Genomic DNA, 16,720 nt, shown 5'->3' on the forward strand with positions numbered 1-16,720 from the left:
CTGGGGAAAAGATTGTATACTACCGTATTGGTTTGGGACGATAGCTTAATGAAGACTAAACTTTTTAGCGACATCTCTTTAACAGTTATGTTGGGGATGACACTTTTGATAAAAGGGTTCAAGTTGTCCTTTTGTTGGAACTAGCCACTTGAAATTGATTAGCGACTTCTCTGGAATAGAAAAACTGGGGACGACACCATTGAAATTGACTTGATTAGTGACACCTCTAGAACAGCTATGCTGGGGATGACACCATTGAAATTGACTTGATTTGTGACATCACTTGAACAGCTACGCTGGGGATGACACCATTGAAATTGACTTGATTAGTGATATCACTTGAACAGCTATGCTGGGGATGCCACTTTTGAAATTGACTTGATTAGTGACATCACTTGAACAGCAACGCTGGGGATGCCACTTTTGAAATTGACTTGATTAGTGACATCACTTGAACAGCTACGCTGGGGATGACACCATTGAAATTGACTTGATTAGTGACGTCACTTGAATAGCTAAGCTGGAGATGACACTTTGGAAATTGAAATTGATTAGTGACATCACTGGAACAGCTAAGCTGGGGATGACACTTTTGAAATTGAAATTGATTAGTGACATCACTTGAACAACTATGCTGGGGATGACACCATTGACATTGACTTGATTAGTGACATCACTTGAACAGCTAAGCTAGGGATGACACCATTGAAATTGAAATTGATTAGTGACATCACTAGAACAGCTAAGCTGGGGATGACTCTTTTGAAATTGACTTGATTAGTAACATCACTTGAACAACTACGATGGGGATGACACCATTGAAATTGACTTGATTAGTGACATGACTTGAACAGATAAGCTGGGGATGACACTTTTGAAATTGAAATTGATTAGTGACATCACTTGAACAACTATGTTGGGGATGACACCATTGAAATTAACTTGATTAGTGACATCACTTGAACAACTAAGCTGGGGATGACACTTTTGAAATTGAAATTGATTAGTTACATCACTAGAATAGCTAAGCTAGGGATGACACTTTTGAAATTGAAATTGATTAATGCCATCACTGGAATAGCTAAGCTGGGAATGACACTTTTGAAATTGAAATTGATTAGTGACATCACTGGAACAGCTAAGCTGGGGATGCCACCATTTGAAATAAACGACAATTGCCAACTGTTCATTTACAGAACTTGCCGCTTGGCACAATGATAAGTGAGGACCAGACTGAAGGGACAAAACAAAGTTCTAGATGACAAACGCAACCTTGCATGAATGATGTTGTGTATATGTTGTGTATGAATGAAAGTAATAATGCACGAATGTATGAATGGATGTTTGGATGTATGAGTGTATAGACTGGATTGTGATAGGTGAACTCGATGAAACGAGACAAGGACAGGTAAGATGGGAAGCGGATTGACGTTGCAGTACAAACACTTGGAAAACTTCCTTGGAGATGATATTATTGTGAATAAATCGAGCCGTTGACGGGGTGACACCTGGCACAAGGTAGCAGCTGATTCCCCTGGGGTTAAAGCCCATTGTTGACCAGAAGTCTGGGAGAAGTCGCCATTTGTAAACCGGCACAGAGTGCTCTTCCACTGCCTCATCAATTTTTTTTTCTTTTTGAAAATCCCTAACTTTTGCCTGGACCGCCCTATTCGGTTTTCAGTCCACCGGGAATATATTCCTTTTTTGTGCCCCTAATATTTGCCTGGACCGCCCTTTCGGGTTTTCAGTCCACCGGGACGCTCTCTATTGCCTAAGCCGCCTTCTCAGGTTTTTAGCTTAGCGAGCTCTTTTTTGTATATTTTTTTATGGACCGTGACAGCATCTTGTTCGAAGCAGAGGTCCTCTCCATAGTGCTTAGCCATGTTTCTCTTCCAGAATGTAACCGTTCTCGAGGCGGATGTTGATGTACGCTTCATCTACTCACAAGTTCAAAGAGAGTGTGTTTGTTGTTTACACTTTTCAAAAGATGTAAAAAAAGTTTTGTATTTTGAAAAAAAATTGCTTCAAGTATTGTCATCGAAAATAGAAGAAATTTTGCAAATAGAATAAATGAAAGTTCCAAATAAATGGGCACAGGCTCTAATTTGATGAATTGAGTGGTGGCCTACCAATGGCGTGGCTCCACGGATCTTTGAAAATTTTGGAAAATGGTAAATATATGGGAAAGGTACATTGAACACAATAACTGTTATTCTCCCTAACAACTTTGAATGCCCTTGTTCTTAGTCTTTGATTTGCAAATGCTTCGAATCGGAGGTCTTTTGATAGCTGGATGCCCCAAGTGGACTGTGTTAACTGATGCAGTTACTTGTCATGATCCTTAAATTTTGCATAGATTGCCTTTTCAGGTTTTCAATCTATCAGGATAATCATTTTTGTTCATGTCTCTAATTTTTGCCTGGACCGCCCTTTTTGGGTTTTCAGTCCACCGAGACGCTCATCTTTGCCTAAGCCGCCTTTTCAGGTTTGCCACTTATCGAGCTCTTATTATTGACAGAGTATTTCTTGACTCCACCGGCATTCATAGGACGTGCGAGTTTGTCACCATCCATAGCTGTAAGAGTCATTGCATGTGAGCCTTCATAGTTAGGCGTGCACTTGCCCCTGGAGTCTAGTTAGAAAGATAGTACCTTTTTGGGCACAATGTCTCCTTCTTTAAATTCATGAGGACGAACCTTCTTGTTGGAAGTTTGTTTCAACCTCTTTTAATATAGTTGTATAAGGTTGTCATGTATTTTAAGTTCCATCAAGCTTGGACTTTAGCAGAACTCATATTTACGGGACTTTCGACCTCCACGGGAAGCATGGCCTCCATGTTGTATACTGAAGAAAAAGGGGGTTGCCCCTGCTGAAGTGTGTACTTGGAGTACAATACTCATGAAGTGTAGACGATAGCATCTCAGGACAGTCTTTGTAAGCGACTGCCATCTTTTGGACAATCTTCTTGATTTTTGTTTGCAACTTCGACGGCTAAGATGCCCCAGTATGCAAGAGATCTTGTCGGGAGTCTCTTCATTCTCCTCTTCTTCAGTTTCAGACAAAGGGAACTCAAAGTTGGAAGAGAGTGCATGGTTAATGTGTTCAATGGGTTTTATCAATGCTTAATCTGCACATATGATTGATTTTAGAAAGTGAGTGTATGCAAACATTTGGAAAAGATTATTCATTTAGGTTCTTTGTATTACCATTTTTGGAAAAACACAAAATAAAACAAAGTCGAGATCAAAACGACCTTTTTATTAATGATGACAATACTTAAAGCAAAAAGCCCTACACAAGTTCACTTTCATCTCGGGCGGGACGAAAGGATTTTTTTGAAAAAACAGCAAACAAACAAAACAAACACATTATTTAAACTATTAAGTAGTAGAAGGAACATCAAAAGCGACCCAATTACGGCTATCCACTCAATGTGTCACAATACTAGGTAATATAATCTGACAGTGGATTAACTTGCACGTCCGAATTCAATTTTTGAAAAGCAAGATATTGGCTTCAATCAGCTTCTGGACCTCAATCTTCAAAGAGAAATAGTGCTCGATGTCATGGCTGGGTGCTCCTTGATGGAAGGCACAGGAGAGGTCAGATTGATCCCAAACCGACAAATCGTTAGGCACCCGAGGAGGCGTTCTAGTTTGGACAAGGTTCTCCTGGAGCAATATGGGAAGCGGCTCCACATATGTCATTGGGATTGGGTCAAACTGCATCCTTGGAGCCTGTTGTCAAGGCTGCTATTGATGTTGGTGTTCTGGCCCTTACTGGAACTGCGGCTGATCCTACGAAGCTACAAGTGAAACCACAGGGTACTTAGTCTCTCTAACTCAGCCTAGAGTGTTATGATCTCTTGTTCAAACTGATATGTTCTCTCTTTTTGTTTGCACAAGTGTTGTAGGTGCGATTTGGGTTTGGACGAGGAAAGTCGGACCACTTTTGAAACGAGTGTTGGTGTAAGCCCTAGAGGCCAATAGTTTATGTTAAACATTATCTTATGTATCATGACTTTTATTATTGAATAATATATGGCACTCTTTATTATATTTGTGTAATGATAATAAAGTCCTTAGAATAGATAGTTCGTGTAATAATATATTAAGTGTGACTTAATCATGAGATTACATTATCATGAAGAACGCTATTCTTAAATGTATCCATAGTCAAAGCTTTAATATGAATAAAGGATAATAATAAAACGTCGAGACTATTATGTACGTATGGGTCATAGATATGAGATATTAAGTCTATACATAGGTATAAATATTAGGAGTAATATTTATACTGGATTGACCCACCGTGAGAATACTACATAGTAAGTTATGCAATTGTCATAAGATATTCTCACAGTGATAATAGTGTATATCTCTCTTAGACCTGAAACCACTATGATCCCTAGATGTGGACTCAAGTGCTTTGTTGCCATTCTAACGTTCTCTGTAAAAGGATAACCATAACGTTGGTTGATGGGTACTTGATGAAGCATGCTGAGGGACATGAGTGTCCTAGATGGGATTTGTCCCTCCTCATAAACAGGAGATATATCTTTAGGCCTCTTGATGAAATATGACTGTAAAACTGCATGGCCATGCCGAACTAAGTCAATATAAGATATTGGACTTTTTTGTTATTCAGTATATTTTGGAATCAAGAAATATAAATATTGATCTATACAAGGGTGACAATATCTATGCCTTGGGATCAATAAAGATATCGAGACAAAGGAGTAATTGTACACATGAGTATTATCATGGAAAGGTTTCGTCAGATCACTTGACATTCTTGTCACTTGGGTAGCAATGATGTGTTACTAGATACCGCTCATTGTTTATGATATTAAATATTAGATTTAATATTATTGCCAACGTGACTAGAACCTATAGGGTCACACACAAAGAACAGTCAAAAGAGAAATATATAAGTATGACTTATATAAGAGGTGCGTTTAGTAAATAATGCTAATTAGTTAGCAAAATTACTAAACTCGTTGTTGGGCTTACTGAAGCCCAATAGTGGCTTCTGACTTGCAGAGCACACTAGAAGTTCTATAAATAGAACTCTAGTGCTGAAGTTTTTGGTTACACGTTTTGGAGCAACCCTTCTTCTCTGCACTTCCCATTCATTGGCTAGCACCGAGTTTTGGAGGAGCACTATTCGTGTAGACTTGCTAGAGGCTTTGCTGCTTGCTGCTTGCTTAGCTGTGATCGAGATTCCAGTTTCCAGTTTCCAACGTTCAGATTCCAAACTTCGAGGTAACAATCGAATCACTGATTCATGTTTGAATTTTGTAATGATCCCAGGAAAGAAAATCGAAATTATTCCGCTGCTTCTACTCCTTTCTTCCATTAGATTTTCCTTCAACGAGTTGACCTTTATTGAGGAAAACAATGTGTGAGACATGGACTTGAAACTATGAATACAAAATGATGCATGATGTGTATGCAAAAATGGACAATTTTTTTTTTATCGAAGGATTTGTCAAAGTAATTGTAAACATCATAAGGAACATTGTTTCACTTGATAATTGAAAATATTACAAACAGTTCCTTTTTAAGAACAAAAGCAAAGCCAAGGAAAAAGACCCTAACAAACCTAAGGTCTAATTAAGACTTTTGAAGATGTGTTTATTGTGTCCCTCTTTACGAGGTCCATACCTTTGATATTTACAAGACGACTTATCTAAGTCCTTCGATGTTTTAATGAGAAGAAAGTTTTTTTTTTTTTTCTGAATGAATGCATGTATGCATAATTTATGTTACACAAACAGTGAAAACATGGTGAGGTTAAATTCCATGATGTTGGAGCTTAGGGGTAACAACGCCATTTGGTAAGGACTATGTTTTCATTTGCACTTGAAACAAGGGTTCTACCAAGTTCCCAAAGTTCTCAACCACTTCCGAATATTATCGGATTAGCGGAACCACCGTCTAATCTGCGTAGGGTGATCATATGTCGAATTTTAATTTAATTTATTTAATTATAAGGTATAATTAATAATAATAAAAGTGTGTTTGTTATTATTGTCATGTGAATGATTATGGCCTTAGTCCTTTTTATTGCTTTTGGATATTGAAATACGGCCTGCGTGTCGTGCCTCTCTCTTATATCTCTATTGTACATTCTCTTCTCATCCACTCCCTCGTATGTAAAACGAGTTTCTTTCATATGTAATGTAAATAGAATACAAGGAGGTAATAGGGCTCAAGACGTTAGGATAGTCCTGGAAGTCAAGCTTGGAGAAGCAAGGTCGTTTCTAGGATTTGTTTAGATTCTCTCATTGGCTTGAGAGAATCATAGCGTTAGGATGGCCATAATCATGTCACTTTATTATTGTATAATTGTTATGCATGTTATGCATGTTATGATTGGAGTGCTAATATATGTGATATATAAGCCGTGGTGAGGTGAGATCAAATTTAATAAAAATCCTTCAATTCAAAATATTAAGTTCAATGTTTTCCAAAAGTTTAACACCCTTCAAGACTAATATCGAATATGTGGGTTTGGCCTCCGTGAAGCGTATATTTTGTACTAGTAAGTTGCGGTGCGGTAATCCAATTTACCCAAGTGTTATTCTTTTGGGTCTAACTTAACTAAATTAATTTTAATAAGATTAGAATAAATTTAGAAGCTATAATTGGGTAACGTCTATATGATAGATTTGAATAAAGAGTTATTCACCTAATTGATTTGAAAGTTGTATATGATACAATTGGAAATGTTCCTACCTAAATAGATGAGTTTTAAGTACAGCCCCCGTTGACTTAAAGCAAGGTGAAATAAGGATTTCAATCCACTAGAAAATCTTCCAACGGGATTTTCTGAGTCAAATGTTTGAAGGTCATTTGATTTGAGTAAAATAGTGGGAGTGTATTTAATTAAAGGCCAAGTTAAATATGTTATTTTCATGATACTTATTTTGTATATTTTAAAATTGTAGATGGCCAATAACGCTTCAAACAACATTTTGCGATCACTCATTGAAAAGGAAAAATTGACTGAAACAAATTTTATTGACTGGTATCGTAACATGAGGATTGTCCTCACCCACGAGAAAAAGATGTATGTCTTTGATGGACCCGTTCCTGAGGCACCACCTGGTGGAGCTCCTGCGGCTCAAAGAAATGCTCATACCAAGCATCTCAATGATTCCGTAGAAGTCTCTTGCATCATGCTAGCCACCATGACTCCCGAGCTGCAAAAACAGCATGAAGGGATGGCTGCGTTCGATATGATCGGACATCTAAGGACTCTTTATAAAGAGCAGGCTAGGCATGAGAGGTTTGATGTCTCTAAGGCCCTTTTCTCTACCAAGCTGTCAGAAGGAAGTCCCGTAGGACCTCATGTGCTCAAAATGATTGGGTACTCTGAGAACCTAGCTCGATTGGGATTTGTCCTTGAGCAGGAACTTGTTGTTGATCTTATCTTGCAATCGTTGCCTGAAAGCTTCAGCAGTTTTGTCCAGAACTTTCTCATGAATGACATGGACAAAACACTTCCACAGCTTGCAGCTATGTTGAGAACTGCTGAGAAAAATATGAAGGGAAAGGGAAAGGTTGCTGCCGTTTTAATGGTTAATAATGGCAAGTCCAAAAAGCACCATAAGAAGCCTAATAAGTCTAAGGGAAATGGCAAAGGCAAATCTGTTGCCAAGCCATCAACCAAAGCTTTGAAGCCTACTGGAGGCGTGGCTAAGGAGGGCAAGTGCTTCTACTGCAACAAGCAGGGGCATTAGAAGCGTAACTGCCCAAAGTATCTGGAAGACAAGAAGAATGGAAATGTTCCTACTACTTCTGCAGGTATTTTTGTTATAAAAATTAATATGTCTACTTCTACATCTTGGGTATTAGATACTGGATGTGGTTCTCATATTTGTACTGATGTCCAGGGCCTGAGAACGAGTAGAGCATTGGCAAAAGGCGAGTTCGATCTTAGAGTTGGCAATGGAGCAAAAGTTGCTGCTTTAGCTGTTGGAACTTATGTATTGAACTTACCTAGTGGTTTTTTAATTAATTTAGAAAACTGCTATTATGTACCTGCCATTAGCAGGAATATTATTTCAATTTCTTGTTTGGACAAGGCTGGTTTTTATTTTACAATAAAGGACAAATGTTGTTCCGTTTATTTGGATAATATTCTTTATGCTAATGCAATTATGATTAATGGACTTTATATCCTAGATCTTGATATGCCTATCTATAACATTAATGCTAAGAGGATGAAACCAAATGAGTTAAATCCGACTTACCTTTGGCATTGTCGTTTAGGCCATATAAATGAGAATCGCATTTCCAAACTCCATAAAGATGAAATTTTGGACTCTTTTGATTTTGAATCATATGAAACATGTCGATCTTGTTTGTTAGGGAAAATGACAAAGGCTCCATTTACCGGTCAAGGTGAAAGGGCTAGTGATCTTTTAGGTCTCATACATACTGATGTGTGTGGACCCCTAAACATAACTGCTGGAGGAGGTTTTCACTACTTCATCACATTCACTGATGACTTTAGTAGGTTTGGATATGTGTATCTAATGAAACATAAATCTGAATCATTTACTTTATTCAAGGAATTTCAAAATGAAGTAGAAAACCAACTAGGCAAGAAAATCAAAATGCTTCGATCTGATCGAGGTAGAGAGTATTTGAGCTTAGAGTTTGACAATCATCTAAAAGTATGCGGGATCTTGTCCCAACTCACACCTCCTGGAACTCCACAATGGAATGGTGTTTCCGAAAGGAGAAATCGAACCTTGTTAGACATGGTCCGCTCAATGATGAGTCATGCTGAACTTCCAAACTCCTTATGGGGATACGCCTTATTAACTGCAGCTTATACACTTAACCGAGTTCCATCCAAAGCAGTAGAAAAGACACCATATGAGATATGGAATGGTCGAAAACCCAAAATGTGGGACATTTAAAGATTTAGGGTTGTGAAGCTTATATAAAACGACTTATGTCTACTAAACTTGAACAAAGATCTGATAAATGTTTCTTTGTGGGATATCCTAAAGAAACTAGAGGATACTACTTTTACAAACCTCTGAGGGAACAATTGTTGTTGCCAGAAATGGAGTCTTTCTTCAAAAGGATTTTGTCTCCAAAAGAATCAGTGGGAGCAAAGTAGATCTTGAAGAAGTTCAAGACCCACAAAGTGAAGACATACCGATGGAGGAATAGGAACAGGATACACAAACTGTTGTGACAGAAATTCCTATTCCAGTAACACAAGAACCACGTAGGTCTAGCAGGATACGTCAAGAACCCGAGAGATATGGGTATCTCATATCAAAAGAGGGTGATGTATTGCTCATGGACCAAGATGAGCCTGTGACTTACACAGAGGCCATTACTGGTCCTGAATCTGAGAAGTGGCTTAAAGCCATGAAATCTGAAATGGATTCCATGTACACATCAAGTTTGGAACTTGATCGAAGCACCTGAAGGAATTAATCCTATAGGATGCAAGTGGGTTTTCAAAAAGAAAATCGACATGGACGGAAAGCTTAATACCTATAAAGCGTGATTGGTTGCTAAAGGCTTCAAACAAATTCATGGTCTAGACTATGATGAAACCTTTTCACCAGTTGCAATGATTAAATCCATTCGGATCTTACTTGCTATCGCTGCATACCATGATTATGAAATCTGGCAAATGGATGTCAAGACTGCTTTCCTTAATGGAAATCTTCTTGAGGATGTGTACATGACACAACCTGAAGGATTTGGCGATCCTAAAGCACCCAAGAAAGTATGCAAATTACAGCGATCAATCTACGGATTGAAGCAAGCTTCCAGAAGTTGGAATCTTCATTTTGATGAAACTGTACAACAATATGGATTCATTAAAAATGAAGATGAGCCTTGTGTTTACAAGAAGGTTAGTGGGAGCATAGTCTCATTTCTGGTTTAATATCTGGATGACATATTGTTAATCGGAAATGACATCCTTACATTACAAGGAATCAAAACTTGGTTAGGGAAATGCTTTTCTATGAAAGACTTAGGTGAAGCCTCCTATATACTAGTAATCAGGATCTATAGAGATAGATCACTAAGATTGCTTGGCTTAAGTCAGGGTACATATATAGACATAGTCCTGAGACGTTTCAATATGCATGATTCCAAGAAAGGATTCATCCCTATGTCGTCAGGTATAAATCTATCAAAGACTCAATCCCCTTCAACTAACGAAGAAAGGGATCGAATGCGTGATATTCCATATGCTTCAGCAATTGGGTCTATCATGTATGCTATGTTATGTACTCGACCAGATGTCTCGTATGCTTTAAGTGCTACGAGCAGATACCAGTCTAATCCTGGCAATGATCATTGGATTGCTGTCAAGAATATTCTTAAGTACTTGAGAAGAACTAAGGATACTTTCTTGATCTATGGAGGTCAAGAAGAGCTCTCTGTAATTGGTTACATTGATGCTAGTTTTCAGACAGATCATGATGATTTTAGATCACAATCTGGATATGTGTTTTGCTTAAATGGCGGTGATGTGAGCTGGAAGAGTTCAAAGCAAGAAACAGTCGCTGATTCTACAACAGAAGCCGAGTATATTGCTGCATCTAATGCCGCAAAGGAAGCTGTTTGGATTAAGAAATTAATTTCTGATCTTGGAATAGTTCCAAGTATTGTGGATCCCATTGCATTACTATGTGATAACAATGGAGCAATCGCACAAGCCAAAGAACCTAGATCTCACCAAAAATCCAAACACTTACAAAGGCGCTACCATCTTATTCGAGAGATTATCGAAAGAGGAGATGTTAAAATATGCAAAGTACCAACATTAGAGAATGTTGCTGATCCACTTACTAAAGCTCTTGCCCAGCAGAAGCATGATGGTCATACTAGATCTATGGGTATTAAGTTTATGCCTGATTGGCTCTAGTGCTAGTGGGAGATTGTTGGTGTAAGCCCTAGAGGCCAATAGTTTATGTTAAACATTAACTTATGTATCATGACTTTTATTATTGAATAATATATGGCACTCTTTATTATATTTGTGTAATGATAACAAAGTCCTTAGAATAGATAGTTCGTGTAATAATATATTAAGTGTGACTTAATCATGAGATTACATTATCATGAAGAACGCTATTCTTAAATGTATCCGTAGTCAAAAGCTTTAATATGAATAAAGGATAATAATAAAGCGTCGAGACTATTATGTACGTATACTGATGACCGCATCTCATGGGTCATAGATATGAGATATTAAGTCTATACATAGGTATAAATATTAGGAGTAATATTTATACTGGATTGACCCACCGTGAGAATACTACATAGTAAGTTATGCAATTGTCATAAGATATTCTCACAGTGATAATAGTGTATATCGCTCTTAGACCTGAAACCACTATGATCCCTAGATGTGGACTCAAGTGCTTTGTTGCCATTCTAACGTTGTCTGTAAAAGGATAACCATAACGTTGGTTGATGGGTACTTGTTGAAGCATGCTGAGGGACATGAGTGTCCTAGATGGGATTTGTCCCTCCTCATAAATGGGAGATATATCTTTAGGCCTCTTGATGAAATATGACTGTAAAACTGCATGGCCATGCCGAACTAAGTCAATATAAGATATTGGACTTATTCGTTATTCAGTATATTTCGGAACCAAGAAATATAAATATTGATCTATACAAGGGTGACAATATATATGCCTTGGGATCAATAAAGATATCGAGACAAAGGAGTAATTGTACACATGAGTATTATCATGGAAAGGTTTCGTCAGATCACTTGACATTCTTGTCACTTGGGTAGCAATGATGTGTTGCTAGATACCGCTCATTGTTTATGATATTAAATATTAGATTTAATATTATTGCCAACATGACTAGAACCTATAGGGTCACACACAAAGAACAGTCAAAAGAGAAATATATAAGTATGACTTATATAAGGGGTACGTTTAGTAAATAACGCTAATTAGTTAGCAAAATTACTAAACTCGTTGTTGGGCTTACTGAAGCCCAATAGTGACTTCTGACTTGCAGAGCACACTAGAAGTTCTATAAATAGAACTCTAGTGCTGAAGTTTTTGGTTACACGTTTTGGAGCAACCCTTCTTCTCTGCACTTCCCATTCATTGGCTAGCACTGAGTTTTGGAGGAGCACTGTTCGTGTGGACTTGCTAGAGGCTTTGCTGCTTGCTTGGCTGTGATCGAGATTCCAGTTTCCAGTTTCCAACGTTCAGATTCCAAACTTTGAGGTAACAATCGAATCACTGATTCATGTTTGAATTTCGTAATGATCCAAGGAAAGAAAATCGAAATTATTCCGCTGCTTCTACTCCTTTCTTCCATTCGATTTTCCTTCAACGAGTTGACCTTTATTGAGGAAAACAATGTGTGAGACACGGACTTGAAACTATGAATACAAAATGATGCATGATGCGTATGCAAAAATGGACAATTTTTATTTTATCGAAGGATTTGTCAAAGTAATTGTAAACATCATTAGGAACATTGTTTCACTTGATAATTGAAAATATTACAAACAGTTCCTTTTTAAGAACAAAAGCAAAGCCAAGGAAAAAGACCCTAGCAAACCTAAGGTCTAATTAAGACTTTTGAAGATGTGTTTATTGTGTCCCTCTTTACGAGGTCCATACCTTTGATATTTACAAGACGACTTATCTAAGTCCTTCGATGTTTTAATGAGAAGAAAGTTTTTTTTTTTATGAATGAATGCATGTATGCATGATTTATGTTACACAAACAGTGAAAACATGGTGAGGTTAAAGTCCATGATGTTGGAGCTTAGGGGTAACAACGCCATTTGGTAAGGACTATGTTTTCATTTGCACTTGAAACAAGGGTTCTACCAAGTTCCCAAAGTTCTCAACCACTTCCGAATATTATCGGATTACGGGACTACTCCCGGTCCAACAACATTCGTAGGAAAGTCTCGTTTGAGTGTAGCATCGCGTATCAACTAAATCAAGACTATTCTTGATTAGCCACCGCACTACGTCCTAAAAGGCCAAGATGGGTTAAAGGTAACTAAAGGTCCTCAACTTCGACGGTCACTTGAAAATAACAATGCCAACAAGACTACTCATGCCAACATAAATTACCTCCAAGATCCCTCCATTGAGCTGGGTTATACCACATGAACCAAAACACGAGACTTTACTCTCGGAATGGCGCTTTGGTTATACCACCATCCTATCTTATGTTTTCCTCAAGCCCGGGTGTAGGACTTATCTCACCACTCACGTTAAAAGAAAGAAGAAAGAAGAAGGAAGAGAACATATATACAGGTATTTCCATCTTTTATTTTTTTGATTTTAAGCAAGTTATAGCACAAAGAATTAAATAAAGTCAAGTTAGGCTCAACCCTCTTAGGAGGATCCCCCAGTGAAGTCGACATTTCTGTCGCGTCATTTTTCGAAGGTCAAGCTATTTGATTAGCTTTTCACTCACTTTTTTATTTCACGACTGAGCATTTAATTTTTTTTAAGAAAAGGGGAAAAAAGTTCAAACCACCCCATATTGAAAAAATTAAGGGTTCGGGGGTTGGTTATATTTAGGGAAGGTATTAGCACCCTAAATATTCGTAGTACTCTACGAGAACCTCTTCATTTTATTTAACTTTTTGCGCTTAAACTTGCTTGCTTTTTTTAAAAGAAATTAGAAAATGGAATTAAAGGGGTAGTGATTAATTAAAAGAAAAAAAAAAGAAGGGTTTTTTATTTACATTGTTTATTGATTTGGAAGGACATGGTCCTTTGCCTACGTACCGTTTAGGGATCAAAATCTCGTGGTTCAGGGTAGAAATTGACGTTTGATTTGTTTTTGTGTTTTTTATTAGTTTTGAAAAAGTTTTAAAACAAAAAGCCAAGTGGCAAATAAGAATTGGTTTGTATTTTTTACATTGAAAGAAAAATGACTCAAATTAGAATTAAAATTGATTTTAAATTTGATTAAGAAAGAAAATAAAAAGAACGATCACTTGATTGAAAATCAAGGTTTAACATGAAAATATTTTTGTGTTTTTTGGTCATTTGCATGTTTTTTTTGTTTTTGAATAATGAATGAAAATTAAACTAACGGACCAATAAAAATAAAAGCGTGAGAATTTTGTAGTGACGTTGAATCACCACAAAAGCTCGTAACCTGAATCTACTTCTTTGCATTTTGCAATATATATAAAGCACAAAAAAAAAGGACACACACACAAGCTTTTCTCATTTATATTTGTACAATTGACCTAGATACATTCTAATTCTGTGCAATAAAATAAATGACAAAATTTAAATATGCATATGATAATAGTAACTAATAAAATGTGATGCAAAATAAAATAAAAAATGCATGGAGGACATAAAGTAAAATAGAATAGAAAATAAAAGAAAAGGGGTGCAAGCAGTAATATGGGGGGTTCAGAATTAAAGAAAAGATGAAATTGGGCTTTAAATAGGTTGAAGGGCGTATGGGCCTTAGGAGGGTGGATCAAGGCTGTTTGATCTAAATCAGGTGGCCAAGGAGGCGAGGGTGCACGTTATGGTGTGAACCCACGCACGCCAGATCCAGAGACGCCTATAAATAGGTTATGGTTTGCTAAAACTTCATTTTTCAAGTTAATTTCTCTCTCTTCCTCCCTTCTCTCACTGAAATCGCTCTCTCCTCTCTACTCATCTTCCCCATTGGAAGAGGCGGCGACAGGTAAGTTTTCCGACGGTGGTTGGCCGGCCAAGGGTGGCGGCGCCACCGCCGAAAACTGGAAAAGTTTCCTCCTTTTTTTCGAATCTGATTTCCTCCCTCTCTTCTTCTTTTTTTCGATTTTTTTTTATGGTAAACAAAACAAAAAAATAAAATAAAATTCTAAATCTAAAACTACCTTTTGAAAATGGATCGGTTTAGAGGCTTTGAGTTTGTTGTGTTGGCTGGCAAATGTAGGTCGATGATGATGTTGGTTTGATGCTAGTTTCGGTTTTGTTGAGGTTTATGTTGTGTGGTTTTTTGCTTTTGTCGATGCAGGTTCCTGATGTTGAGATGTTGTGTTAATTTCGATTGCAGATTGTTGATTGGAAATTGGGTTTTGAGAATTGGTATTTGGATGTGTTGTGTGTTTGGCTGTGTAAAATTGTCTGTGTTGAATAGTTCACCGACTTCACGACTGAGATTTGTGTTTGGATTGAATTTTTTTGCAGGTTGTGATTTGGTTTTTTGCAGGTTATTGGTATCGAAAAATGGCTGTATAAAATTAGGGTTCTTTCTGGTGTCCTTTCTGTTTGATGTTTGTGCAGGTTATATAGCATTAGGGTTGTGTTGAAGATGGAAAGAACTTCTCCAGGAAGTAAGCGTTTGACCCTGATCTCATGCCTTGGATTGTCGCGCAGCTTGGAGATAAAAGAACAGACCTTGGAAATTTTTTTGACACTATTGGACAAGTTGTGTTTTTGGATAATTTTTGGACAATACGTAAAAAAAAACTAAAATAGAAAGTAATAAAATAAATAAGACTAAATAAAAATAAAAGTTAAAATTAAAATTGAAATTAAAAATGGAAATTAAAATTAAAAGAAAAATTAAAATTAAAATATGGATATTAATTAAAAGACTAAAAGATAAAAATAAAATAAAAATAGAGAGAAGAGGGCCCGACTCGGAACCAAGAAAATGCCGACTTTTTCCTTGAAAAGTCAAGTGAACATGGGATGTTAGGTCAAAAATTGGGGTATGACAAGGCCATATCTATTAAGTATTGAGTATCTAAACTGAAATTAGCTTTCCAGTGCTTCCCAAGGCAATGAAGGCCAAGGTTCCCTTAGTTATGGCCATCTATGAATCTTATGACACTCATAGCACACTCTATCTACAATTTCTTAGTAGTTCTACAAACGGGCAGCCCTAATCTACGTCTACCTTACTAAGGGTTTCAAGAGAATGGTTCTATTCGGTTACAACTTATTTCGGACAGTTAGGTACTTGTTTCCCTAATTACTAACCATTTAATTCCGAGGTTCGGTAAGCCACCACACGACCCAATGAGTTCTAGCCACTGGGTACCTACGTCTAGGGTCAACAATTCCTATGGTATCTTTGGCTAATTAATAATCACTTACTTCCTAGATAGATAGTTATCAATAAAGGGATATAAATATCAAGATATAAATATCCGATTAGTGATAGCAATTCCTAGGGTTGCACCTCTTACAGAAATAAAGACTATAATCTAATAAAACTCTATAGTGGACAAAAGCATAAATAAAATAAAAGACAAATTAAATTAAATAAATGTCCAACAAAAATATACAGAGGTTCATCTTAGAACTCTAACCTAAAAAGATTTAGTTACACATGGTAACTAAAAACAAATTACTAAAGATAAAAACATACCTTGGAAAATCAAGGAGAAACGAGAAATTATGAATAAGGAAAGATGATATTTATAGTGAGAGTTTCTACCTAGGTTTGGGCTAAAAGTGCGGGCTTTAGCCAAAACGGAAGCAGGAAAAGATAGTTGCGCCCCTACTTTTAGCATGCACGGGGCGCATAGTTAGCACCCCAAAGCATGCCCTATGCGCATGAAATGTAATTTTCATGCCCAGTCGCATTTCAAATGCCCTGGCGCATTCTGCCTTCCTTCCGGACCCAATCTTCGATTTTCTGTCATTTTTAGGTCTTTGTCTTCAAATAACTTGCCTCGGTACTTTGGGAACATAATTCCTCCCACT

At 37.1% G+C, this 16,720-nt stretch overlaps 1 protein-coding gene across 1 annotated transcript; it reads left to right on the plus strand.

Moving 5' to 3' along the window:
* Positions 1-7,183: 7,183 nt before the first annotated feature.
* Positions 7,184-7,747, plus strand: LOC146947047 (uncharacterized). Its single transcript, XM_085748368.1, has one exon. It carries the CDS (start codon positions 7,184-7,186, stop codon positions 7,745-7,747), a length of 564 nt encoding a protein of 187 aa, XP_085604494.1.
* The last annotated feature ends 8,973 nt before the right edge of the window (positions 7,748-16,720 follow it).

Source organism: Medicago sativa, chromosome 2, assembly GCF_051527215.1.
Source record: "Medicago sativa cultivar Bolivia chromosome 2, Bolivia_mono, whole genome shotgun sequence".
Taxonomy (NCBI): Eukaryota; Viridiplantae; Streptophyta; class Magnoliopsida; order Fabales; family Fabaceae; genus Medicago; species Medicago sativa.